Source organism: Salminus brasiliensis, chromosome 1 (genome assembly GCF_030463535.1).
Source record: "Salminus brasiliensis chromosome 1, fSalBra1.hap2, whole genome shotgun sequence".
Taxonomy (NCBI): domain Eukaryota; kingdom Metazoa; phylum Chordata; class Actinopteri; order Characiformes; family Bryconidae; genus Salminus; species Salminus brasiliensis.
In genome coordinates, this window is record NC_132878.1 from 20908385 (window position 1) to 20934530 (window position 26146).

Sequence of the window (26146 nt, forward strand, 5' to 3'; positions counted from 1 at the left end):
TACATGCAACCTAAATTATGCACCTCTACGATGCCAGTGGCTGCTTATGCACCTGATGTGTTTCATTGTCAGGGCTGTGCACATTCCAGGAAAGCTACTGGTGATGGCTGAAACACTGTCCAGCAACCTAGTCAACATTGTTACCAACTCAGATACAGAACCTAATTTAAAAGCCTACATGGAAGCAGTGAAAAGCAAAAGGCCAGTGTTGGAACCAAAACTGGAGTGCATCAACAAAGCTACTCAGATTCAAACATCAGAAATATAATGCATTTATCAAACATGGTTGGCCGTGTCATGTGCCATATGAATTATAAAGCTACTATGCAGCTAGAGCATGAGTCTGAGGCAGAGGGACTGCTCCTACATGGGGACAGGTTTGTGATCTCCATTGCTCAGCATGAGGAGATCCATGAGGAGTTCCAGAGTCAGAAGAGTCCAGAGAGTTCGATTCTATTCACAGTCTACATGGACTAGACAAGATGTGTGTGTGCATTTGCCCATCTCATGAATTTAACTTAAAGTGATGGAATGCATTCATTAGGAATGTCCACAAACATTTGGACACAAAGTGTATTTGGAGCCAGGGTAAGGTTAGTGTAAGGAGATGGCAAAGCGGAGTGTGTCTTCAGAGGCCATATGAAGTCTGGTGTGGTAAGTTCACTGTAGCTGAAGGCTACCACATACGCTGTGGTATGTCATGCAAGCCAGATGTTGTGGTTCGTCACAAGAAAAGGGGCTGTGTCCCAAATTGCCAAACTTTCACACGCAATGCCTGGATAATGGATAGACGCATACTGTTCATGTGTTATGATTGATGGGTCTAACCACTTTATTAATAACTTTACTAATCAACAGCACAGTCTGACTGCTGGGGTTGTATTTATTCAGCTGTTTTTATAGGCAAAAACACACACATTCCTCAATTCCACCAACTTTATCTTTATAAGCACAAAAGCACAAAAAGCTACTGGACTGAAGTATAATTCTTTCTGAAACCATTGTTCATCTAAACTGGTACTTCCCTACATTAATTAGTCACCTAATTTATACTTAATTAGTTTTTCCCCCTTTCTTTCTCAGGGTGAAACTCCATAAATGAATAACAGAGGTATGTTTACAATTCCTTAAAAACGTTATCCTTACACTGAAATTACACATTCTATATACTTTATATTTCTGTTATGTCTTCTTTTTTTGAACAAGGAGATAAACGGACTGGAAATAACACCTTTTCTACATCACGTGGGATGTCTAAAAGAACACGAAGGTCTCCTAGCCCAGAGAGAACAGGTGATGGTAAGCCAAAAACATCCCAGCGCAATATTTTAAGTTAGGCCAACTTCACAAACATTAGTTTCCCCTAGCACAACATGTTCTTCTTAATCTAAACAAAATAAATGAATCTGTTTAAAGACCAGCTATGTTTTGTTTCTTTTTTCACACAACTTTACAGTCCTGAAGCACACAGATAAAATATGTGTGAAATGTTTAGATTGGATAATAGGGTTTCTTAATGCGAATGGCTTCTTTTTACAGGAAGTATGCGACACGAGTTTCCTAACCCAGAGAAAGCAGGTACTGGAAAGTTCACCTTTGTTCTGTCAACTTCTATGTTCGGAACGCTGATAGAAATACACATGTCTAATGAAACAATACAATCTCAAGTTTTCACTATGTTTGACTATTTCAAATCAAACAAAGTCAAAATATAAATAGTAAACACACAAAAGACAAAAAAAGAGACCAAATGTGACTCTCATGATTAAAGGACAAACAGTCCAAATTTAAATCAAGCATTTACAAAAATATTATAAAGTAGCATGCATCTTTTTATAGCAAAGGACTAAGAAGCTGTCCTAAAAATGAGTAGAGTTAATATTTTGTGACCTAGATCACTACATAGGGAGCAAGGAAGAATTTAAGACTCCTCCTCTGTTTTTATATTGCTTTATCATGAGCTAGCCTGTTGGTTTTGGTTGTGTGGTTAATGTTATGACACGGTCTGGGTCAGGCCACAACAGTTTAGAAGGGGTAGAATGAAAACAGAACCAAACAGCAATGAATATAGGGAAAATGAGACACTGATCATAATCATGTTTACAATGTATATTATGGAATCACACAACATCGAAACAGACTTGAAGAGAGCACCAACTTTAAGACACCTACCTTACCTTACAACAAACAAAAGACAAAGGACTAACCTACCTACCTGAATACACATACACAAAGACAAACCCACTCCCAAACAAAATTGCAGCCAGTCCCTACCACCGGTGTACACAGATATTTACAAAATAGTACAGAGTATATACAGTTTACTATGTACAGGGGACAGTTTAAAACGTAGTCAGGTCACACAAGTAGGGTCAAAATGCAAAGCAAACAGGAAGAGTGCTGCTGGAGAGCATTTAGGCCTTCGGAGGAGGGAACTGAACAATGGAGCAGAGGAACGGAATGGAGTACTCGATCCTGGAGAAGGGGAAACCTTGGACTGGATCTAAACTATAGAAATGTAACAGGCAGCAGAAAACATGGGACCACATGGGACATAACAGTTAATCACTGGTTTTAAGACAGAGGCACTGCACATCACTGGCTGCTGGACAAGCAGACCTTTTCAGTTTTGTTAAAACAATTAAAAACTAACTTTTCTTTTTCTGTCTGTGTGAGTAAGTTTATATTGCGTTACTGAAACAAAAGGAGGATTTTCTAAACACAGCTCAAATATGTAGTGCAGTACCCTTGTTTTAATGCACTTATTTTGAATTAGAAAAAGTAATTTTCTTTTGTTTGTTAAAACTGCTTTCTGTTTTCGTTCATTAGTTCTATGTTAGTCCTACTCTGAGGAAATTATTAAACCTTGAGTAGAGGATTTTATAGAAACCCGAAAGCTAGTTTTTGAAAATATCCAACTGAAGGAGTTCCATCTAAATCCCATCTTTTTCCAGTATCATGTATCAAGAAAATAATTACTGTGGTCTTTATTCTTTAAAATGAACCTTGATTAATCAGATATCCATTATAATCAGATATCCTTTAGAACCAGATATCCATAATAACCAGATCCACATTTGTATTCCGGGGCAGCAGTTCCATAAAAGCTAGTAGAAAATAATTTGCATTATAATTGCAATATTTAGTAATATCAATTATTCTAATCATCCCAATTATCCCAAGACTATTACTTATTAACATGTTATTTTATGGTTTTCACTGTTGTTCTAAAACATTATCAAAACAGAGATGCAAGACTCTTCTCTAGGTAAATGTGTCCAAGTTTTGAGTGATAGCATACATAATTCACATAAACATCATGTGTATACTGAGTCTTTGCACTTCTGAGTTCGTTCATTTACAGCTTATATGCAGCACATCGCTTCCAGCTCAAGATATTTGTGTTTTTTTTCAGCAATAAATATTAGGAATGCCAGAAGTATTATGACAAGCATTAAACATAAACTAAATATTAATAAAAATGAATATGAACACAGTCCCACTAAGAAGCTGATTGAATATGTCAGGTAAAGTAAACTTAATATTATTATTATTATTGTTGGCGTTATTATTATTAGTAGTAGTAGTAGTAGAAGTAGTGGTATACATATTGCACAAAAGAGTGTGCTTACATTGATGAACAATGAATATTTTCTACACAGGGACAACATCTCCAAATTGGATGCTGGTATAAAAAAGAAAACCATGGTTGGAGTGTTTGGGAAGACCGGGGCTGGCAAGAGCTCTCTGATCAACGCTATCCTGGGGGAAAAAGACCTGTTGCCATCAGGAACCGTCTGTGCCTGTACTTCAGTCATCATACAGGTTGAAGCGAATGTAACAGACTCCAGCTACACAGCTGAGATTGAATTCATCTCAAAAGAGGTACACAGACTATACTAATATTTTTTTAACTGTAGATCACACATAGCTCTGCTGTAGCACTGCAACACAGCATGTGGTCCAATAACACAACAGCTGGTCAGTGCATAATCTTACAAGCATCACACTAACAGACTAAAATAAAAAACAAATAAATAAAACAGTCTGTATGGTATGTGTCTCAATGACATGCATTTCACAACTCCCTTTTCATTCTTTTCCTCTAAATTGTATTAATATATTGTTGTTAATAATCTTTAAGATTTCATAGGTTATAGATTTTATACCATTGTAAATCCTATGATATAAATGCAAATACATTGAATATTGTCACGCTGCTGTGTTCTCCTTCCACATTATCCTCCCACGTTGACACCTTTTAACTGTCTAAAATGAATCAATGCTAATGCGGCAAGGGAAAGCTATAAGAAAATAACCGGCTTGCAGTTTCTACAGTGAGGAATGCTACTATGAAATTGCAGTTACAGGTCAAGATGAGGTCTGGAAGACCACAAAAACTGCTCATTTGCTGCTATGGTGAATCAAGACCCCCATATCACTGCCACAAAACTGCATGAACGTTTAGCTGAGTCCAGATAATGGTGCACCATTCTACTGTGCAGCACTGTTTTCACAAACGTATTCACGAAAGAGCTTTGTCACAAAACTCAAGTATTCCAGAAGTATTTAGTCAAGCCAGATTGTTTTTAATAACAAGTGCTGTGGACTGCTGAAGTCAAAATCTTTGGCCATGTTCAGCAAATAAACATTTGGATAAAAACAAAAGAAACTTTATTTCACACATCTTGTCAACTATAAAGCATGAGAGTGGATCTGTAATTGTAGGGGTTGTGTTGCTGTTGGGTGGAGGGAAGAATGTATTCTACGAAATACCAACAAATCATGAATGCAAATGTCTAACCATGTGTTAAAATGCTGAAGCTGAAAAGAGGACTTCTACAATAGGATTCAAGATATACCCCAAGACCACCATTGGCTACATAAAGAGACACACATTGAAGCTTATGGAATGATCACATAGTTCCCTGGCCTTAACACCACAGAACATTTGTGAATCGACCTAAAACACAACTAAAATATACACTATATGTCCAAATATTTGTGGACACTCCTTCTAATGAATGCATTCAGCTACTTTAGGTTTCACCTGTTGCTGACACAAATGCAGAAGACCTTCCAACCTCCAGAATTTACACTAAAAGAATTTTAGCTGTTATAAAAACTGTTTTCAAGCTGTGATGAAGGGGCGCCACTAAGTTGTGTTTAAACAGTAGTCTTTACTACTTCACAATAAATTAAAGGACAAAATGTATCATAAGACTATTTTACTTTGATTATATCCACTGTTCGATGAACATGATGTGACAGAAAGCAAGCAAATATACAAGCTGTTGTGATTTGTTGCTTGATGCCCTTAACCCTTTCTGTAGCATCTATGTAATGTTTTCAGCTCTTTATATATATTTATTTTATTGTTGATGTAATCCTTGTTAAGTAAATGGTCAATGTCAAATATTTTGTAAAATATTCACTTGATGTGCTCTTTTTCTTGTTTAAAATTTGCAACTCTCTGATTGTGTATCTATCACACTTCAGGATTGGGAAGCTGAGCTTGAGACTCTGCTGAATGTCTTATCAGAGGATAGCGAGGAGAGGGACAATGCAATGTTTAGTACTGCAAATGAGAAGATTACAGCAATCTATGGAGATGATGGTGTCTTTATGATGCCAGAAGACCTCAGGAAAGATGAGCGTTTCTCAGGAATACCAGAGTTTCTCAAATCTAAAATCAAAAAGATAACATGTGAAAGAGTAAGTAAGAATAGGCTTTGATGATGAGAGTGAGGCTTTGTGGGTCTGACCTCAAGCTAAATATGTCTGTATACATATCTGAACATGGAACTTCTTTTTTGTTAACGTCTTTATATCATGTATTCAACACCAGGCCTCAGATCTCTCAGATAAGATTAGATGTTACATCCAGCACGATGACTCCAGTCCCGGAGAATGTTATTGGCCAGTAGTGAAGAGCGTAACCATCAAGGTTCCAAACTGTAAGGACTTCCTGGAACATGTTTTATTAGTGGATCTCCCTGGAACCGGAGACTACAACAAGAGCAGAGATCAGATGTGGAGATCGGTGATTATTTCTATTCATTTCAAAACAAAGTAAAATGTTCTTGATTAATATGTGATATCATACCTGGGGGCACATTTTCCCTTTGTTATCATGACAATTATGCAAGGTGTAAATCATCACCAACTTGCCTCAATACAACATATGACATAACTAACTGTCCTCTATAAAACATTACATAGCTAAAACACACTAATTTAATGCCTGAACATTGTCTTTATGTTTGTTTGTCTTTATATTTATGACAATATGCTGAACTGTTGAACTGTAATATTTCCTGATGCTCTACAGAAACTGAGAGAATGTTCTACAGCATGGATTGTAAGTGGAATAAACCGTGCTGCTTCTGACAAGGATGCCTGGGAGATTGTTTCAAGCAGCATAACAGACATGGCACAAGGAGGCGAGTGCAGCAGCCTCTCTTTTATCTGTACCAAGACTGATGACATCAACGCACAGAACTACATGCGGTTAGTTGCAATTTATGATTTATGATTTCATGAAGTGAACATTTGAATCTATAATACTCTTTGTAGTTATGTGTCAAGAAGATTGGGAATGCAGATTCCCAAACTTGGTGCTAGAGGCTAGAGGATTATATTCTACAGCTGGCCAAGCACCCCTTGCTACACTACTGAGAGTCATTAGACAAGACTCCTAACTCAACATTTACCTTTTTCTGTAACATGATTAAAAAGTAAGCATCAGCCAAACACCATAATAATAGTATTAGTAAATGTACCATTTAAACGTTCCATGGTTTTCACTTTCTTATTGTCTTTTTGCTGTTGCTATTAAAGCTGATCCATAATCCCTAGCCGTGTAGGTTGCTCAGGTCTGCAGGGCAAAAGTGATGTTTTTATTGATTACGCTACTCATTTTTAATGGCACTAAACATATTTTAAAATTTAGAGCCTCAAAACTGAAGGACGAAGACTTTCACATCACACCAGAGGTAATAATGATGTAGTGAACATTATTTTAAATATTTCTCTGAAAAATGTAGGGCATGAATAAACCATTTTTACTTTTTCCTTTATATCTAGGAATCTAAGTATGGCATCAAGAAAAAAATTGCATGCATATTGCACAGGAATGGCAAAGCCAAAGAAAAGGTGATGAAGAATTTTCTTCAACAAGAAACAATAAAGGTACGTTTTACCAGTTTTAGGAAACTAACACACACCACATTTCCTGTTCCCAAACTGACATCATCCATTACTAGTGCTTAAGTAGTATATACAATAATGTATAATGACCAGGAAAACAGCATACAATAATACAATATACACTAATAAATAATGATCAGGAAAACAGCATTCAACTAGACTGAATGAAGTCTTCATGAATGTGACTGTGAGCAGGCAGCATGTACTGTCAGCCACCAGCAGGGGGCCCGGCCAGCAAAGTATGAAAGCTGGTGGAGTTGGAGCAAGGAACTCCAAGCCCCAGAATCCCCAGCGGTAATCAACGCTGACCAGACCCACCTGTGTGGCACAGTATAAATACACCCAGCCAAACACAATTCCCTGTCACACCTTTGTAGAGGGAAGATTGGTAACAGTGGGTTTAAGTTGTGAACAGCGAAGAGAAGCTGACGTGAAAAGAGAAAAGTTCAAGTTGTGAACAGCAAAAGGCTGAAATCAAAAGAGAAAAGTTTAAGTTGGGAACAGCGAAAAGCTGAGGTTAAAAGAGAAGAGCATTTGAGTTGTTGTCTTTTGTTTGAGTAAACATCTCATTTGAACACTTGTTAAAAAGTTACTCAAGTGTCTTTTAGCAATACAAATGTAACTTGAGGTCAAGTAGAGGTCAAAGTCTTTACCCTTTTAAGATGAAGTTATGTTTGTCACGTTTGAGTAAAAAAAAAAAAAGGAAATCATTTTCCTGCACCTGTTTGTTGACGAAGGAGCAGACATTGTCTGCTAATATAAAAAAAAAGATTCAAGCCTCTTGAAGGTAGCCTAACAGACCTTAACAGATCCCAAAACTTCTCCGTGTTCCTAAATGATTATACATGTATTTCCTATTATTACTGAATTATCAGTCAAATATGAAAATACAGTGCAAACACAAACTTTTCTTGGCATGTACATTTTTGCACTGCAGCTATAAACAGCAAAATATTCTATTATTTCTATCCAAAATTGTACAGTGAGACCACATTTAGCATAGAAGTACTATACGGACTTATAAGGACTTCTTGCTTGTCTGACTGAAAAAAACATGCAGCGGTTTTCCTCTCCTGCTCCACTAGAAACACTTCAATTATGATGATAACTTCCTGACTGTGTTCACGGTGAGTTCTGAAGAATTCACAAACCAGGATCGAATTCTGAATCCAGAGCAAACGGGTAAAGCATTAATGCTTTTAATTCATCATACAGAATGCCGTTAATAAAAAAAACTTTAGTAATAATATAGTATAGTATAGTATAGTATATTACAGTTGTTCTGCATCTGACTTGAACATATGTAGAGATTCCTGCGCTCAAGAAACTCTTGAAGAAGTACAATGACAGTCAAACTAATGAAACAGTGCGTCACTACATCTCTGGAGCTCTTGGCATCCTGTTCCTAATTCAAGGATCCAAGGAGAGTGATGCAAAAATGGTAAGTCACCTCACTGAATGATACCAACATTTATATCTGCAGTTAGTATGCTTTTTCTTGTAATGTTTGTATAATGTGCACCCTGGTTAATAATATTTAATGATGACTGATTTATTAAACTGTTGTAATGGGAGGATCAGAACTGGCAGAGAATATGACTCTGGTAAAACACTGTCAGTACTGGCAAACATCAATGAAAGTCAACTTGCAGACTACCAAGCAAAGCACCAACCTCTTTTCCAGAAAAGTGTTCTGAAGCATGTGCTTCTGCTAATGTTAACATCATCTCACAACAGTTGGAAAAATTGTAGCAAATAATCTTCAGGTTCTTTGAATATTTGTTCAAGCCCAAAGTAATGACATTTCTTAAGTCTCACTTAAGTCCAAGTCATCCAATTACAAACTTACAAATTAAATGGAATTTAAAAATAAGAGAAAAGCTAATAGGACATGATTGCAATTTTAACCCTTTAATAACATTATAAAATAAGCATATAGTCATTTCCTCTGTACTACATAGTTCTGATGCTAAGTAGCTACAGTGTTGCAACTGTATCGCTTTCAGAATGATAAAAAGACTGCTAATTAGTGTTGTCCATCATAGCTAGCTCCATGTCAATCAGATATACTTAATCAAAGAGCTTGGATCTACATATCCATGTTTCCATACTGTCTTCAGATTCATTAGCTAAAAACAGGATGGAGAAATGCTACTAGTCTGCTTTGTTTAGTTCCGTTCACCATACAAAAAGCTGCTATCAAGGACATAAAATTGTGAGACTCCCACATAAAAGAACTGAAAAAACACCCATCACTAATGTGCTGTCAATGGTCCTTTATTGCTGGCAACCGACAGCCTATCTAATGATAATAATGTACAGCAACAGCACTGCTGCCTGTAACCGGGATATACAGATATACCCTGAGTAAGAGATCTGACCCTCCTCAAGCTTAGTAAGAAGCTAAAGTTCATTTTCTTTACCATGTGGCAATAAGAATTAAATAGAAAATTAGAACAAAATGGTGAATAAAAAGCTACCTTCAGCCCAGTGAGCCTACAAGATCTTAATAGAGAGCGGGATCATTTATATATCCATATAAGGTATTATGAGGTACTAAGAATGCCCCCCCCCCCCCTAAAAAAAAAAGATCATGACCATCAGAAAAGCATCTGGCTCCAGCAGCCCAGATATAATCACGCCTCTTTACTTAAGAAAGAATGCAAATGGCCTATGTGGTTATAACATAGTGACCAGTTTAGTGCAAATAATTAATTATTTAAAAATATGAAAAATATACGAATTGCTATATTTAAACCCAATACTCATTATTTTAATATACAGTATGTGTATTTAATGTGGAAATAGCATGTATGGGTTTCTACTGGGGTGCTACTTAGATATTTTTAAGAAATTCTCAGTCACACATTAAAAAAAGTCTCTGATCTGTCTGGTATGAAATTTCATTTCCATATACCATTTTTCCAAAAGCCATCAAACCTAATTCTAAATAAGGAAACGTTTTATGTTTTAGATGGTAGAGAGATCCAGACTCTTTGCTAAATTGGAGAAAGATCTTTACCAAGCACTTGGACACCTGCATGAATACTGCCACGAAATTAAAAGCTCACTGGAGGCGCTTCTTTCCAAAGGAGCAAGTGAATCGGAAGAAAAAGGTGTTAAAACTGCAACAGAAGTAATCGTAAGTAGTTCTTCTTAAATCGCTCATTGAAATATTTTCAATTCAAATACCTTAATTACTTTATAATTCAATTAATATTTATTATTCAGATGGGCAGTCGGCACCAAACGCTGACAGCATTGTGCAAGAATGATGGATTCTTCAGGTCTAGGAGGGGAATAATCGACTTGAATACAAGCTTGGCCAAGCCCATGTTACAGAGCATCAACAGCGCTTTCAGGGACTTCTTCCCGTGAGTCGAGCTCAGTTCTTACTAATGCTTTAGAACAGAGATCAAGAAGTGGCAAAGCATTTTTGCTGATGTCATTACTCATTACTTTATTACATTAGCCTTGCTTTCATGTTCCTTGCTCTATCCACATTGTGCCACTTACGCAAAACGCCACTCTTTCAACCATGGTTCAACCATTATAAATGTAAAACTTTTATATATCAATAACAGTTGTTGTCATAATACTCCAACAACATCTGTATCATCGAATTCATATATATAAAGTTAGGTTTCAGTCCCTTTACTTTATATACATCAGCAAGAAAAAAATCTAATGACTGACCACTGGCTCACATGCCACCATATCAGCAGCCTCTACAAGACTTCTGAAGGTGCCCTGTAAAACTATAAAACAGTTCTTATGCACTGCATGTACTGACAATAACTTGATGTTTCAAAGTGATAGACTCACACAGTCTTTTTGACATCATTGATGTATTGCTAATCACACCCCGTGAGCTGTCACACACTGCTAGCTAACATGTCACATGCACAGAGATAAGTATACACACATAGTGTGTACCAACAGGTATGCATATCTGCTTTTCTCAGATAGAGGCTCAAACATTAAGTAATGGGTGATTGGGACATTGAGTGCCAGCGTGGGTGAGCTCCAAATTGCAACATGAAGACTTCAATGGTGGTTCTAGGTTGTATGGCACCCTGGCCAAACCCTCTTCATTTTTTAGCAAGGGTGCCCAGTGCCAGCCTCTGAAAAGTTGCACATGTTGCCCATATGGAAATCTGCCACTACCAGCAGCCCAGTAAACGTTCCAGTTGCAAAGTATAGTCACTCCAGTTACGGGGTTGTGAAAACATGCACGTCATGGTGTCAAGCTTTATAGCTGTGATGTAGAAACACTTGTGTGGGAAAAGGCAGCAGAGAGCAGCTGCAGATCAGATCAGATCAGAGACTGACTATTGCACTGACATTTTATGATAATTGTGTTTATTTATGTAGCCGGCAGGGCTAAGGGTAAGAAAGCCGTTCATGGAGGGAGCCATCTTTAGGGGGTATTTTAGTATTCCACGATAGGTAGTTAAGTGATTATTTGGTCTCATTTAGTTTTTGCCAGTCGCATACAGCAGTCAGCTTTGCTAAAGGGGTAATATTTAAAGATTATCCCTACGCCTATTTGCTTTTGGCTCAGCATTGGTTGTGGAAAGCTTAATTTATGTGTGAGGATTATTCCCTAAGTGGACTGAGTTGGTACTGTTTTGGTACTGGTTTGGACAGTGTGTGGGAGAGCAGGTTCTGGTGGCTTTTTTTTTTTGTTCTTGTTTGGTTTGGAGTTTCTTTTCTTATGTTTTATTATTTTGGAACTGTTTTTCTTTTCTTGTCATGGGGAAGCAAGTTGAGGCTAAGCATCTACAGTAGTGCATGCACAGATCCAGCTGGGTGCCTAAATTATACTTGTGTAGTAAAAATAAAGGTAAAGTTACCTTATTGTTGCATTGCATAATACTCTAAGTAGTTTCCTTTCACCTCAGTAGACTGTCTGTAGTTGATCTGCCTTGTTTGTTTATGTTTGGTGTGGTATGCATTTTTGGGGGGTACATATTTATTTATTTTTTAAGATTGAGGTTTTTTTTTGTTGTATGTTTTGATTTACTTCTCTATGTTTTTGTATTTGTTTGTGCATATTGGGTTAGTAAGGAGCAATAGTACATCAGGAAACTGAGGGTGGTCTTTTTTTATTGAACACTAGAGTTAATTGTGTGGCAGCATTTTTTGTGTTTAGTGGCAGCAGTTGTTGCTTCTTAGTAGTAGCATCTTATTCCAATCGATCTTAACCATCTTTTTAAAGATAAGCTGCTGATGTATACATTTAAAAAATAACCAATAAATTCTTTCTTTTGTAATAGATTGTATTTTTTCACATGTTACAGAGGCAGTGGCTTCTGCTTTTGTGTGAAGTAAAAACCCTTCTACTGCATTAGTCTCATTCGAGTCCTGTGTGCCCTTGAAAAGAAGAAAGTATAAGAAAGTATAATTGGAGTTATAGTGGATTGTGTGGTGAGGGCCACATTGACACAATACAGATTCCCAAATCCATGTGTCTGTTTCTGTCCATGAGATTTAGAATGGTTTAAACCAGTTCTCTCTTTAAACCAGTGGCTCTCTCAGCTCTTGTAAAAGAGCTAAACCTTAATTGAATATAAATAATCCACACAAAAAGATCATCTTGTTTCTTCACTTTTGTGTATGTGTGTGCATCTTTCTAGAAGGAGCTGCAAAATACTGCACAGTATATGATTCACTTTTTGAGAGAAATATTTATTTTTCAAATATATTTATTATTTATATATATTAATTATAAAATTATACATTGGTGACAATGCAGTCATCTCATGGTTGGTAAATTTCACTTCAATTACATTTTATTTCAGAGCCCAGAGGAAAGTAACTGAGAAATCACTGCAAGCAAAAATCAATAAGTTCACTATTATCAAAGAGGACCTGCTCACAAAATATGAAAATTATCCAGTGCTGAGTCACATGCTGAAATTCCTTGAAATGGAGGTGAATAAGACATTTTTTGTCATTATAATTTATTAACATTAAATATCATTATTATTATTATTATTATTATTATTATTTATGTGTGATTTTGAATGGGAACTTTCATAGCTAACAAAACTGCTGTACATTTTCTCCATTTCTTTTTTGTTAGTTTCATTTTCTAATGCTTTAATATTCAGCCACAGCAGATGGTCTTGTAAAGGGGGAGGGGGGGGGGTGGTTAAGTGTAAAAGTTTTTAAAAAGGCTGTTTCTACAGATATCACACAAGTCATTTATTTCTGCACTGTGGAATCAGATATTTGAGAAGATATAAGGGATCACTAACTCTCAATTCTTTCACTGTGTTTAATATTGTTACTGAACTGCAGCCTATATATGTGACATTTGGTGTGACATATGTTAATGAAATACAAATAGCATGAGGATTACTAATCTTTACTGTAAGACACTTTTTATATGGTGTCATTTAGTCTTTTGTGTTTTCTCTTTTCCAGTCTGTAAATAGAAGTTCATTTTCGAAATAGTCTTTTGTCCTCTCTCTAACTCAAAAAAAAAGAGTAAGGTATCATATTTTATAGATTACGTGACACAATTTTTTTTTTGTCTGTGGTTTATGTGCACTGCACTACACAACTGTTGTACAAACTGTAACTTTTACCCATTGTAAGAAACTCTTACTGAAGGTCAACACCATGATGTGAAAGGACACTTTTGTATACTTTTGTTACATATAAAAATACATGTATACATAGAAGTATATGTTGTACCTTATTTGTATTATTTATTTAACTAGGAAATGAAACTGAAGATGATGCTTCAGCAGAAAATTGTTCAACAGAAAAAGAAAATATACACATCTGTTCCTGAATCTATTCAAAAGAGAATGCAGCCATGCTATTACGGTAAGTTATGATATTTCTGCAAATTATGCATTTTAATTTAATCCTAAAACAGAAAACTGAACATTGTATTGTATTAGATGCTGCTGGAGTTCGAGGACGTGGCTCCACGAAGAGAAAGCAGGACATGCTGCTCAAACACATTGAATCAGCTAAAAGTGAAATGTTTCAGGAAGCAAAGAGAAAGATGCTAGAACTGCTGCATAACACAATGGTTTGTATTTGTATAAAGAAAAATGTTGATATCAGTACAAAAATCAAATGCAGTTATCTTTTTATACCACTTCCTTTTGCACATATATCAAGTGCAATTTTTAAACGAATTCAAAATGTTATTAACATGGAAATATGAATTTCCTTTAATAGGAATTTACTGTGGAGAAGATGAAAACTGGACTAATAGAGTCGATGGAATTTTCACTTCTTAATGAAAACACGTTACCTTACATGGGTAAGTTATACCATATATTTATGTATTTTATTACCATGTATGATTTACATACTGCTTAAACTGCATATCATCACTGTAGAACTAAATCTTGTATTTCCAAAATGACACATTTACAGGAGAAGGGAAAAATATTTCATAATTTTGGAACATTTATATTGGTCTGTTTCTCGTGTATTTTCACACAATGTAAAGAGCCAGTTTCAAATTATCTCAAAAAGTGAAAAACAAAAACGAAGATGATCTACTTTGAAATACAGTTTATTCATTTTGTGTTACAGATCTCACCAAAGAGATAGAGATACTGAAGATGTTAGCATCTCAAGAGTGAGATTAGTCATCTAGAAGAGCCACAAAAGTGCTCACTTGAGTATGTTCTCAGTCGCTTTGGCATTAGACCCCACAGTGATATTTCAAATGTTGTGGTTTTCACTTGGGGTTTGAGGTTTGACATTATTATGCATATGTTTGTTTTTTCATCACATACTACTATTGTTTTATCCAACAAAATGTCTTTAAAATGTGATGAGCTGGCACTGGCCTCCACAATAATTGTGACATTGTTTTTACTTCATTCTTAACCATTTATTTGCTTCACTGCTGCCAAAAAAGTTTTTTCTTTTCTAATCATTTTCTAATGTGAGTTTTTTTTCTTATAAGATTTACCTGCTTGAACATGCTGTCTTGATTCATATTAGTGTCACAAAAGTGTCTCTGTTTGCACTTTTTTTCTATATGCAACTTTGGTATACACATACTTTTTTTTGAGGAAAGGGATTTATTTGTGAGTGATACATGCATATACATATATATTAATCTGCTGGGTTTGGAACATTTTTTACCTGATGTGTTTGAGAATCAAAAAGTAAAAATAAAGCTTGCTTTAAATGATGTTTATGATATTTAAAATGAATAAATAACTGAACAGATCATTGCATTTTAGAAATGTATTAAAGTCAATGATCTTTATTATATTATTCATATATATAATAATAATTTCATATAATTACTTGGTCCATTTTGACATCAGTTGTCTCTTGTTAGGTGGACTGTAGCATTGTGCACACTACACAAGCAGCTTACACACCACATTCTTTACAGCAAAGTTTTGAATTGATGTGAAGTGTTCAGAATTTTTACTTTTTAAGGTAGTACAGGACCCAGCATTGCAGTCACTGCTGTCTGTGTTTGATTTATATTATAAACATTATTGATAATGTTACCTTGTTGTGACAGCCTTAAACTTTACTTATACTCCCTATATAGTCCACTCCCTATCCTCACCACACGATTCTTACATCAATGGGACACTGTGTATCCTGTGACTGAAACACAAATGGCTTAATATGTTGCATATAATGCATTGTTTAGGGTGTAAGGTACTACATGGATGTTTTTCAGCCCCTGATGGGTAATGGCACTTCACAGGCACCCTAAAACATTTGACCTTACAACATCTGTATTACATCCAGTGGAATACATTAAGGATATCTGTAAATAACACAACCCATTATTATTGTGCTTGCTACATTATACATTATTTGATTTGTAAACAAAATACTTATATTGTTTAAATATACTGCGCTCTTTACAATTTTAAATGAATAGTAAAATTTAAATGCATATTTCAATATAATTCAAAATGTAAATGTACAATAGTCTTACTTATAATGTTAACATTATCAAGTTTAGACCTCACCTGCTTCACATTACAATACATTACATTATACCTTTTTTATTTCCCTTTTCTTTAATTTTCTTGTTGTGGATAAGGTGGGGTGGTGATCATCCACTGTACTGACTAACGCTCTTGTTGCTGAATGCAATCAAATCCTCATAGCAATGGTCTTAACCATTTAGCTTAATTGGAGAAAATGATATATAGGCTAATCAAACAGACCACAACTCAATTAGGATCAATAAGGAAACATGCATCAGTTTATTTGTTGTAAAACGCTTAGTGAACAGCAGAGCACGCCACTTGCACTCAAATCATCACAATGGGCTGGTGTTTCTAAAGGTATCTGACTAGTTGGATTAATCTGAAAAGTGTGTTTTTTCAAAATCAATATGAAACAGATCCTAAAATTTGTGATCTGGATTGTAATCCAATTTATTCTGGGGTTTTTAAAACTTTATGCAGAAATATTGAATACCTTAAATTCTAAACAACACAATGTTTATCCCACCCTAAGAGGTGGATTCTGGAAGCTGGATTGACAAATGGTGATAATGCACCAAAGTGCAAAAAAGTGTTATGTATACTCATGGACTCATGTTGATCACAGAAATAACTTGAATCTGACAAAAGTAATAATTAAGAAAAAATAAATAAAAATAAACAAATTAAAATCTGACATTGATTTTGAACCATGCTTTAATAGAATTATTTTAAAAATTAAACTCATTAAACAGGCCTGGACAAAAATGATGGTACCCCTCAAAATAATGTGAAATAATGTTAAATCAAGGTGTGTCCACTAATTAGCATCACAGGTGTTTACAATCATGTAATCAGTCAGTGGGCCTATATATAGGGCTACAGGTAGTCACTTTGCTGTTTGGTGACATGGTGTGTACCACACTCAACATGGACCAGAGGAAGCGAAGGAAAGAGTTGTCTCAGGAGATTAAAAAGACAAGCATGTCAAAGGTAAAGGTTATAAGACAATCTCCAAGCAGCTTGATGTTTCTGTGACTACAGTTGCACATATTATTCAGAAATTTAAGATCCATGGGACTATAGCCAACCTCCCTGTACGTGGCCGCGGGAGGAAAATTGATGACAAATCAAAGAGAGAGATAAATACGAATGGTAACAAAAGAGCCCAGAAAAACTTCTAAAGAGATTAAAGGTAAACTTCAATCTCAATAAACATCAGTGTCAGATTGCACCATCCATCACTTCATGGGAGACGACCAAGGAGGACACCATTGTTGAAAACAAATCATAAAAAAGCCAGACTGGAATTTGCCAAACTACATGTTGACGAGCCCCAAAGCTTCTGGGAGAATGTCCTATGGACAGGTGAGACAAAAATAGAACTTTTTGCCAAGGCACATCAGCTCTATGTTCTTAGATGGAAAATATCACGAAAAGAACACTATCCCTACTGTGAAACATGGAGGAGGCTCTGTTATGTTCTGGGGCTGCTTTGCTGCATCTGGCATAGGGTGTCTTGAATCTGTGCAGGGTACAATGAAATCTCAAGACTATAAAGGGATTCTAGAGAGAAATGTGCTGCCCAGTGTCAGAAAGTTTGGTCTCAGTTGCAGGTCATGGGTCTTGCAACAGGATAATGACCCAAAACACACAGCTAAAACACCCATGAATGGCTAAGAGGAAAACGAACTCTTTTGGAGTGACCTTCTATGAGCCCTGACCTAAATGCAGGCAAGACACTACCATAACACTGCAGAAGGGTTCAGGGACTGGGGGGTTGTTGCACAAGATGTGGAAGAAGGTTGCATACTGAGGTGGCTTTTATTCATTTTGATGCACAAAACATAATCACAATCAATCAAAACTAAACAGGGGCTTCTTAGTCTTGACTTGCAGTCTTCTTTTAGCATGTTCCCTGTCGTTTCTCTGTCTAGTTCTCTCTCTCTCTCGCTCTCTGTGCTATTGCATAGTGCAGCCTGTTCCAGCTGAGGCCTCTTGCCCCTCAATTCTCCAGATGCAGATTCCTTTAAACCATGCCCTTGTATATTATGATGGGAATAAAATTGCAAATTGCAAATAAAGATTAATAGATTTAGAGCAATTTTAGAGACATGTTCAAAACAGCATTATTGGCCAGATGATCGTGCAAACAGGATATCTTAACATTTTAAATAACTTTATCTTCTTGGATATATTTAAACTAGTGCCGTGCTGTTGAGCTGCTCCTCTCTTAGCTCCTAGCTTAACACAGCCCAGTGACTGATCATCCATTTATCCCTTAAAAGGTTTTTCTCTATTAAAGCTTCTGTCACGTTCAAGGCTGAAGTTCTCGAAACTACATTGAGATATTATAAAGAATAAAACGGACTCCTCTAGTCTAAACTTCTCTAGTTTCTTAGGCATACACATTTATATGTGTATAAACTAAAGTCCAAACAATACCTTTAACCTTAGCTACTAAATGCTACTAAATAAAAAAATCAGTATGGAGACCACAATACTCAACACTACGCTTCACCCAAGTACACTTGGAAGAGGAGGGTCTTCAGTCATCAGTGAGCAACTCTGCCATTTGGACACCCAAGATGAGTTCGTTCCACCACTTCGATGCCAGGACAGAAAAAAGCCAGGATGCTTGTCTTCCATAAATCTTAAAGGATGACGAGTCAAGCCAAGCCATACTTGAAGCTGGAAGGGCTCTTGGTACTGATTGGCTTTTGACCATTACCATCACGTATGGTTCATTCTTGGCTTTGTAGGCCAGTGTCAGGGCTTTGAATCTAATGCAGGCAGCTACAGAAAGCCAGTGAAGAGAACACAGCAGAGGAGTTACATGGCTGAACTTAGAAACTTTGAAGACAACCCATGCTGCTGCATTCTGGATAAGTTGTAGGGACCTGATGGTGCGCAAAGGGAGTCCAACCAGAAGAAAGTTGCAGTAATCAAGTCTTGAAGTGACTAGACACCTGGGTGGCCTCTCAAGAGAGGAAGAGTCAAATTCACTTCATTGGCCCAGTTAATCTGCTTTACTTTACAGTTAATCTACTTATGCTCCTTGTAATGAAACCTGCAGAGAGTAACAAAACATATCACATTAACAAATGTTATCATAATGCCTACTCCTATCTGTTTTTGTCTCCAGCATGTGTTATAGCATGTGTTATGAGGAAATTGTCAAGACAAGCCCTCTACAGTAGCAGCCTTATTGGCACCTGTCTAAATGTCTAAAATTTTGCAGGAAAAACTGCCAATGTAGATCTTATCTGAACCTTAACAGTCCCTCCAAACAACAACTACAGTCAATATTAAAGAAATAATTTAGTAAATCTGCACCTGACAATAATTTTGACATATTGTCCTGTAGTAAACAAATAGAAACCCCCCTGACTCGAAACAGAAGCCCCAGGATAGCTGCTGAAAAGTGCTTGAAATACATGACTATAAAAATACATTTTAAATTAGACTCACATCTTAGGACAAGACACACATGAAACAGCTGCTTACCAAAGTTATTCTATATTCTATATATAATTTTGTAATTCTAATGAACTCAGCATGAATTTTCACTTTAAATAAGTGTTAATATGATGATATGGAAAAAGTGAGGCCTATATTCCACACTATAAAACCATATGGCTAGTATACATTCTAAACTTAAACCTGAGCTCAAGTTTAGATTGCACATCCATGTCTATGCTTGTGCCCCTCTTAGCTCAGCCATATGGCAAACAAGTTAGAGAGACTGAGACTGAACAGGATGATACCCCAGATCTTCTGTGCTTGCTAACATGTCACTGAGTGTTCAGTAATGACTAATGAAACGCTAGAAGGCAACAGTCTTTGTACAAGACTAACAGCATCCTAATGATAGGCAGTTTATAACCTCTGGAAACAGTCTGTCATGTAACACCAACCTTAACAAATCTGCTTTACTCTTCTGCCACATATATATATATATATATATATATATATATATATATATATATATATAAAGATATTGCTAATGAGATACTGACATTTCATTACATTTTGATACAAGATGCACTGCTACTATTCACTGCTACCAGCCTTTAGATTTTCTTCACAACCAGCCAAAATCTGGCTCGTCATCTTCAATTTTCTTTTCAATAAAATAACAACAATATAAACATAGCTACCAAACTCAGCTGGAGCAGAAGTAAAAGAGTACTAGGTTGCTTTAAAGCTGTCAGTCCCTCAGTATTGCGCCCTCCCCCGGGGCGATTCAGAGCTGCCGCCCACAGGCTCACTTAAGGACTTTTGTTGTGTTTTCGTTCTTGTTTTGATTTATTGTTTTAGTTCGGTGTCTTGGTTCATGCTCATGTGTTTGGTTCAGTTTGTTTGTTTTCACACATGCTCCTAGTTTTGTTAGGTTTATTATGTCTTGTTTACCTAATGTGTTTCACCTGAGACTGGGGGTACTTAAGGAGCTTGGTCTCTGAGCTCTGGACCAAGAATTGGTAGTTTAGAATCTCGAGGTAGCCCGAGAGGTTCAGTACACGGATCACGGTTTGTTTAGGTCCATCGATCTTCGGATTTAGAGAGGCACTTTCGCTCGCTCCCCAGCTAGGAGACCCTCTTCCACGCTGCGTCTTCAGGTTTGGTCGGCCTAGCCATTTATGGTTCAGTGGCTGGTTCCCCAGCTCCCTTCCCCCAGTTTTGAGTAGTCTCTGCGCAGTTCATGCGTGCCGTTAGTTTCCCCCTTTGTCTCTACAGGCACAGCCTGGAAGTTTTGTTTGTATTTCCCCCGTTTCCCTATCCTGCTCACCCAGCTCAGCTCCCAGAGCCCCCCCGGTCTCGGGTGTGCTTTGTGTTTGCCCTTTTGGTTGTTTGGAGTTTACGTTGATTTCCTGTTTATGCCCATTAGTTGCTGCTTTACTTGCTTTCGTTTGTACTGTGTATTACTTCCTTTTTGTGTTATTAAAAGTACTTGCATTTGACCCATCTCTACCAGTGTTCATCCCTCTGTGTTTGGCCTAATCAGCCATGACAAAAGCCCCTGTCTTCCAATTTTCATGACTTCTAACAATTATCTGTAGTTTTTGTGATGAATTTACTATGAACTGGCACAGGGTCTTTTTTGTGGAGATAATTGATTTGTCAAAGTCAAAGTATTTCCGTAGTATTCTAGCGACTAAATCTGACTGGCAACAGGTTTATGATGCCTACATTAGTAAAGAAAATACCTTCCCCATAGATGTACATAGATGCTTCAAAGGCTGCTTTGGCCCATTGCTGCGATGCATCAGTGTGTCTGCCATATTGGTCAGGCAAGACTGGTCTGTAAACAAATGCACAAGTGGCTGTTCTGGTTAAAAATGCACAGTAACATTTCTCAACCAATTTTAATGAGTTGTTTTCATATTTTTGATCTGCATAGAGTACAAAACATTTACTCTGGTTACTTCGTATCTCGATGAGTTTGAGACGTGTGTATCAGCATTAGACTTAAGCTAATGTGGTGGAAAATAATTCACTGTTGTAATTGTAAAAACTTAAATTGTCAAGCCCTATAAAAATATCTTTTATTGGTTAATACATGTAGAAATGTCCCTTTATAATGTAAGGTACATAGAATGTGTAGAAGGTCTTTAATATTATTGGAATGTTTTTCTCTGTCTACGTCCCCATCACTAAATGCAGTGAATGGATACGGATATACTCCAAGACATATAATTACAGACAAAGGCAAATATAAGATAAAATGAGATATGCTTGTATTGATCCCCAGAAAGGTATGGTATGAAATGGTAAAAATGTATGTATGTATGTATGTATGTATATATATATATATATATATATATATATATATATATATATATATATAAATATAGTACAGTATAAGTAATATGGAAAATAAATATAATATAATATATACAATATTGTCATGCCCGCGCCCGCCCCAAGGGCAGTCTCGGGCCGCGGCTCACAGGCGATCAAGAACTCCCTATCACGGTCATGTCATGGACTCCAATGTTGAAAAGGACTTTTATGTTGACAGTCATGTTTTGTTCTTGCTTCACTGTTCAGTTGCTTTCCTGTGTTTGACTTCACGTTCTGTTGATGTGTTTTACCTGTGGGTGTATTTAAGGAGGGCTAGCACAAGCAGCCAGGGCCGAGAATTGACTTTAGTTAACTTTTGTTAACTCTTAGTAGCTCTGGTTATCTTAGGTCAACACTGGGTTGGATCTGGTGTCTCGTAGTGCTGGCATTATCCGTTGGGCTCTCCAACGGTCTCTGCTAATGTCAGCAAAACCTCCTCGGTCTAGGGAGTCAAGTGTGGCTGCCGAACCGCTACTGCCTGCTCACCTTCGGTCATAGAGCACCGTAAGGAGTATCAGGGGCTTGTTCATGGGAGTGCGCTGAACTCTCCTCGCTTCGGTTGTGAAGCTCTCGTCAAGGAAGTCAGCTCTGGTGCGCGCTCTAGTTATCGCCTGGGTTCTGGTAAGCGAGCCCCGTCATTGTATCGGTTCTGTTGTTTGGGTTCGGCAGCGGATCCCTCAGCTCCGGAGGTCCAGTAAGTCTCAGAAGTGCCTGACCCGCGCTGTCTTTCTGTTTCAGGGTTTTTCCCAGGCACTGCCTGTAAGTTTAGGTTTTCTGTATCGTTCTGGCTCATCCCTGGCATGCTAGCCTAGCCCTCGTCCCTCACCAGCCACAGGTGTGCTCTTTTGTTTGTCCAGTTTGGTTGTCACGTTTGGCTTTTGTTTATCATTAACCCTGTTAGTCTGTTGCTTTGGGTTCGGCAGCGGGTCCCTCAGCTCTGGAGGTCCAGAAGCGCATGACCCGCGCTGTCTTTCTGTTTCAGGGTTTTCCCCAGACACTGCCTGTAGGTTTAGGTTTTCTGTATCGTTCTGGCTACAACATAATAATAATAATAATAATAATAATAATAATAATAATAAATGAATAGTAAATGGTATATGTGGTATAACCAGTAGTATAATAAATATAATGGTGAATAGTGAAATAATATTTTAATGACCAAATACGACAAACAAGTGCTTAGTCTTTTATGAAAGCCAAAATGGTTTGGGCTGCAGCTACGGTGTTTTGTACTGCAAAACAAATCAGACATGATGCAGACAAATCAGACATCTTTCAGTACAATTTGGGAAATCAACTAGACTAATACGGCGGCAACATTGCTGCATGATCCAGCGGTCAAAGAAGCATCTGTGTATACAAGTCTATGGCCTTCCCGCGCATTAAGCCTCTCTGCCATGGTGATGCCACTGCTGATCCTTCTGCGATCTGACATGCCCTCGCAGTTCTTGCAATTTGTAGAGCATTTAACTTGATTAAACTGCATTAATATATAAACACATTTACTATACACTGGTTATTGCTTATTCTGTTATATATTTAAAACCAATAGACACAGACTTTAAGTTATGGGTTCTACATAGAGATTCAGTCAACCCACTCAGTACTTTAGACTCAGGTCTAAAATTAAACACTGATATAATGTGAATCTGGCAGTTGTTCTTTACACTGTTTTTGTGATGAATGAACCAATTGAAATACTCAAAGTACTTTTACTTTACTTTTTCCTTTCTGTCCCAGCCTGTCACTCACACCAGGCATCTTCATTAGAAAGCTTTTACTGGCTAACCTCCCAGCTCCCATTTCCACTGGTCACAAAATGCCAGTTATGGCACGACACTGATCCAGCCATCCACGCAGCGCTCTGCCAGAGGATTTGGTTAAGGGAAAGGACATGAACTTTTGCCCTTGAGTGTAAAAATACTTTGCAAGCCTGTGGGTCACAACCCTCTGAAGTCAGTGATATGGCCGACTGTTTTAGAACTGCAGTTTACTCTGTGTCTACGCCCAAACATATTTGCAAAGAATTGGATTTGGCAATGTGAGTTCCAATGTAATCATTCACAGTGAACCCCCAATTCCTGGGTTTATTTAAGTTTTAATTTTTTGTCATTTGGTGATGTACTGTGACTAGCTGTAATGACAAGCACACCTAGCCTTAGCATAGCTGTGCCTAATCTTGACATTTTTTCGCAGCATGTACACAGGGCTGGACAATGTGACTATATTTTATCGTATTGTGATTCATTTTGTTACTGTGATGCACAATAAGCTTTTCTAAGAAAATCAAGGATATCAAGGATCGAAGATGGTATTAGCAAGACAGTAAGTCCTCTACTCTCCAGTGAAGGTCTGAGGAGACCCTAAAAGCTGGTTCCCTTCCCTTTTTGCCACATGTTAAATTCTACTAGTTCATAGGTGATTTACACAGGGCGAAATTGGGTATAGGCGGCGAGATTAGGATACATTATCTAGGTAAATACCCGGTTATACAATAATGATATACTATATAACGTCTCTCTTTTAGTAACGTTTTTCTTTAGTAACTAACATAAGAATTTTAAGTTAACTCTCGCACAATTATCTCTAATTACATGCTCTCACACCACACTAACCACTTCTCAAGCATCATAACAACCCTCGTTTTACTGATTAAATGCACTCTGGATCCATAACAGCGGCCTTCTTATTTTCTAAATCTGCCCAGCTGTTACCATCAGTGCTAACCTTCCACAATTTAATACGAGCTAACATAACTAATGTTGATTATCCTAGCTAAACTGACGAAGAATCAATATTATTAGGCCACAAAAATGAACGTTTTGAATTTTATTTTTTAATTTTTCTATGTGGATAGGGGGCTAAAATGTTTGTTCAGCAAGATCGTTTAGAGAAGCAGCAGATGTAAAAAGGAAAATTGATCAAAGTATGGCCATTTCAGCAGAGAGTAAGTAGACCTGTTAGCGTTAGGCACAGATAAGACCTAACTGCTTCCAACAAAGAGCTCGAAGAACGGTACTGAAGTAATGCTTTCTCATGGTTATTTAAACACACACAACTATACACTGGTACCTGCCAGTACTTCACCTTTAGCTCTGTCAGGCTTCTTCAACGTCTTCTTTAGAGTTTTAGAGAGATTTAATAGGCTCATCAGTTTACATTTTTGGTTAAACTGGCAAAATCTTCTCACCTGACTGGCTTTCAAAAAATGTATCTATTCCTCTATAGCTCAAGCAACTGAGAGATTTAAAATTGCATTATGATAATCACTGACTTCACTGCTTTTACCTCACTAAATACCATCTATCACAACAGATGTGGTAGTTTTAAAATACTGAACAGTGATATAAAAGCAGGGACAATGAAAAGCTGTAAGTAACATTATTTGTATCCTACCACACTTCTCTCTCAGCTTACTAAAATAGTAAATAAGTAATACCATTACTCACCATGTTCACCTATTAGTACCAGTTAGATAACAAAAACCATGTATAGACACACACTTTGATCACAAAATCAATCTGAAGCTGCGCTACACTGGCCTAGCAACGTCCCCAGAATGGGGCATTAAAAATGGTGAGAACAAAATTGGATATTACAGAAAAGTGGTTTAAACTTGCCTACAATATTGCCACCACACGTGATGTCATTGTTCTCGATTAAAACGATATCTAGTTTAGACAGCAAAATAAAATTTGCTGTTCTGGTCTATGAAGTGACAAATATCCTAATATTGAAGAAAATGAAACAGTCCTTTATTTTACTGCATATGCTACTACAGGCACCTCAGGCCTACACAGGGCAGGGCAGTTTTGGAGACTGGCTCTACACACATGATATGTCTAGAGTGGTGAGAGGAAAAATCTCCCGTCTACCAAATTATATGTCAGTATATAACTGCTGGGACAAAACCCAACAATTCTCCACAATGGGAACTTCACTGGGAAAGTATTTTCAAAGTAAAAAGATTGTAAAAATTGTTCAGTCATCCGTCTGAAAAATGTTCAGTCATCCGTCTGAAACGAACAGCTTGAAACGAACAGCTTGACTAGCATGGATTCCATGGTCATCTAAAATGGTCTAAAATGGTTTATACTAGTTGTCTGGTTTGCAAGTGTATGCCGTTTTTCTTCAGATGTTTCTTTATT

General features: G+C 37.0%; 1 protein-coding gene across 1 annotated transcript; it reads left to right on the top strand.

The window, feature by feature from the left end:
• The first annotated feature begins 1098 nt into the window (after positions 1–1098).
• Positions 1099–14825, top strand: LOC140573953 (nuclear GTPase SLIP-GC-like). The gene is made up of 18 exons (XM_072693598.1): positions 1099–1111; positions 1207–1303; positions 3390–3527; positions 3663–3885; positions 5500–5715; positions 5849–6043; positions 6332–6510; positions 6953–6995; positions 7087–7191; positions 8295–8391; positions 8517–8650; positions 10184–10351; positions 10441–10583; positions 13014–13146; positions 13941–14049; positions 14127–14260; positions 14413–14497; positions 14776–14825. Exons 1-18 carry the CDS (start codon positions 1099–1101, stop codon positions 14823–14825), a joined length of 2262 nt encoding a protein of 753 aa, XP_072549699.1.
• Positions 14826–26146: the final 11321 nt, after the last annotated feature.

What these genes read in the sequence shown, in the direction of transcription:
- LOC140573953 (XM_072693598.1), top strand. An exon ending in AAAAGATAACATGTGAAAGA is followed by an intron (nt 5,716 to 5,848) that starts GTAAGTAAGAAT and finishes ATTCAACACCAG; the next exon opens with GCCTCAGATCTCTCAGATAA. An exon ending in AACTGCTGCATAACACAATG is followed by an intron (nt 14,261 to 14,412) that starts GTTTGTATTTGT and finishes TTCCTTTAATAG; the next exon opens with GAATTTACTGTGGAGAAGAT.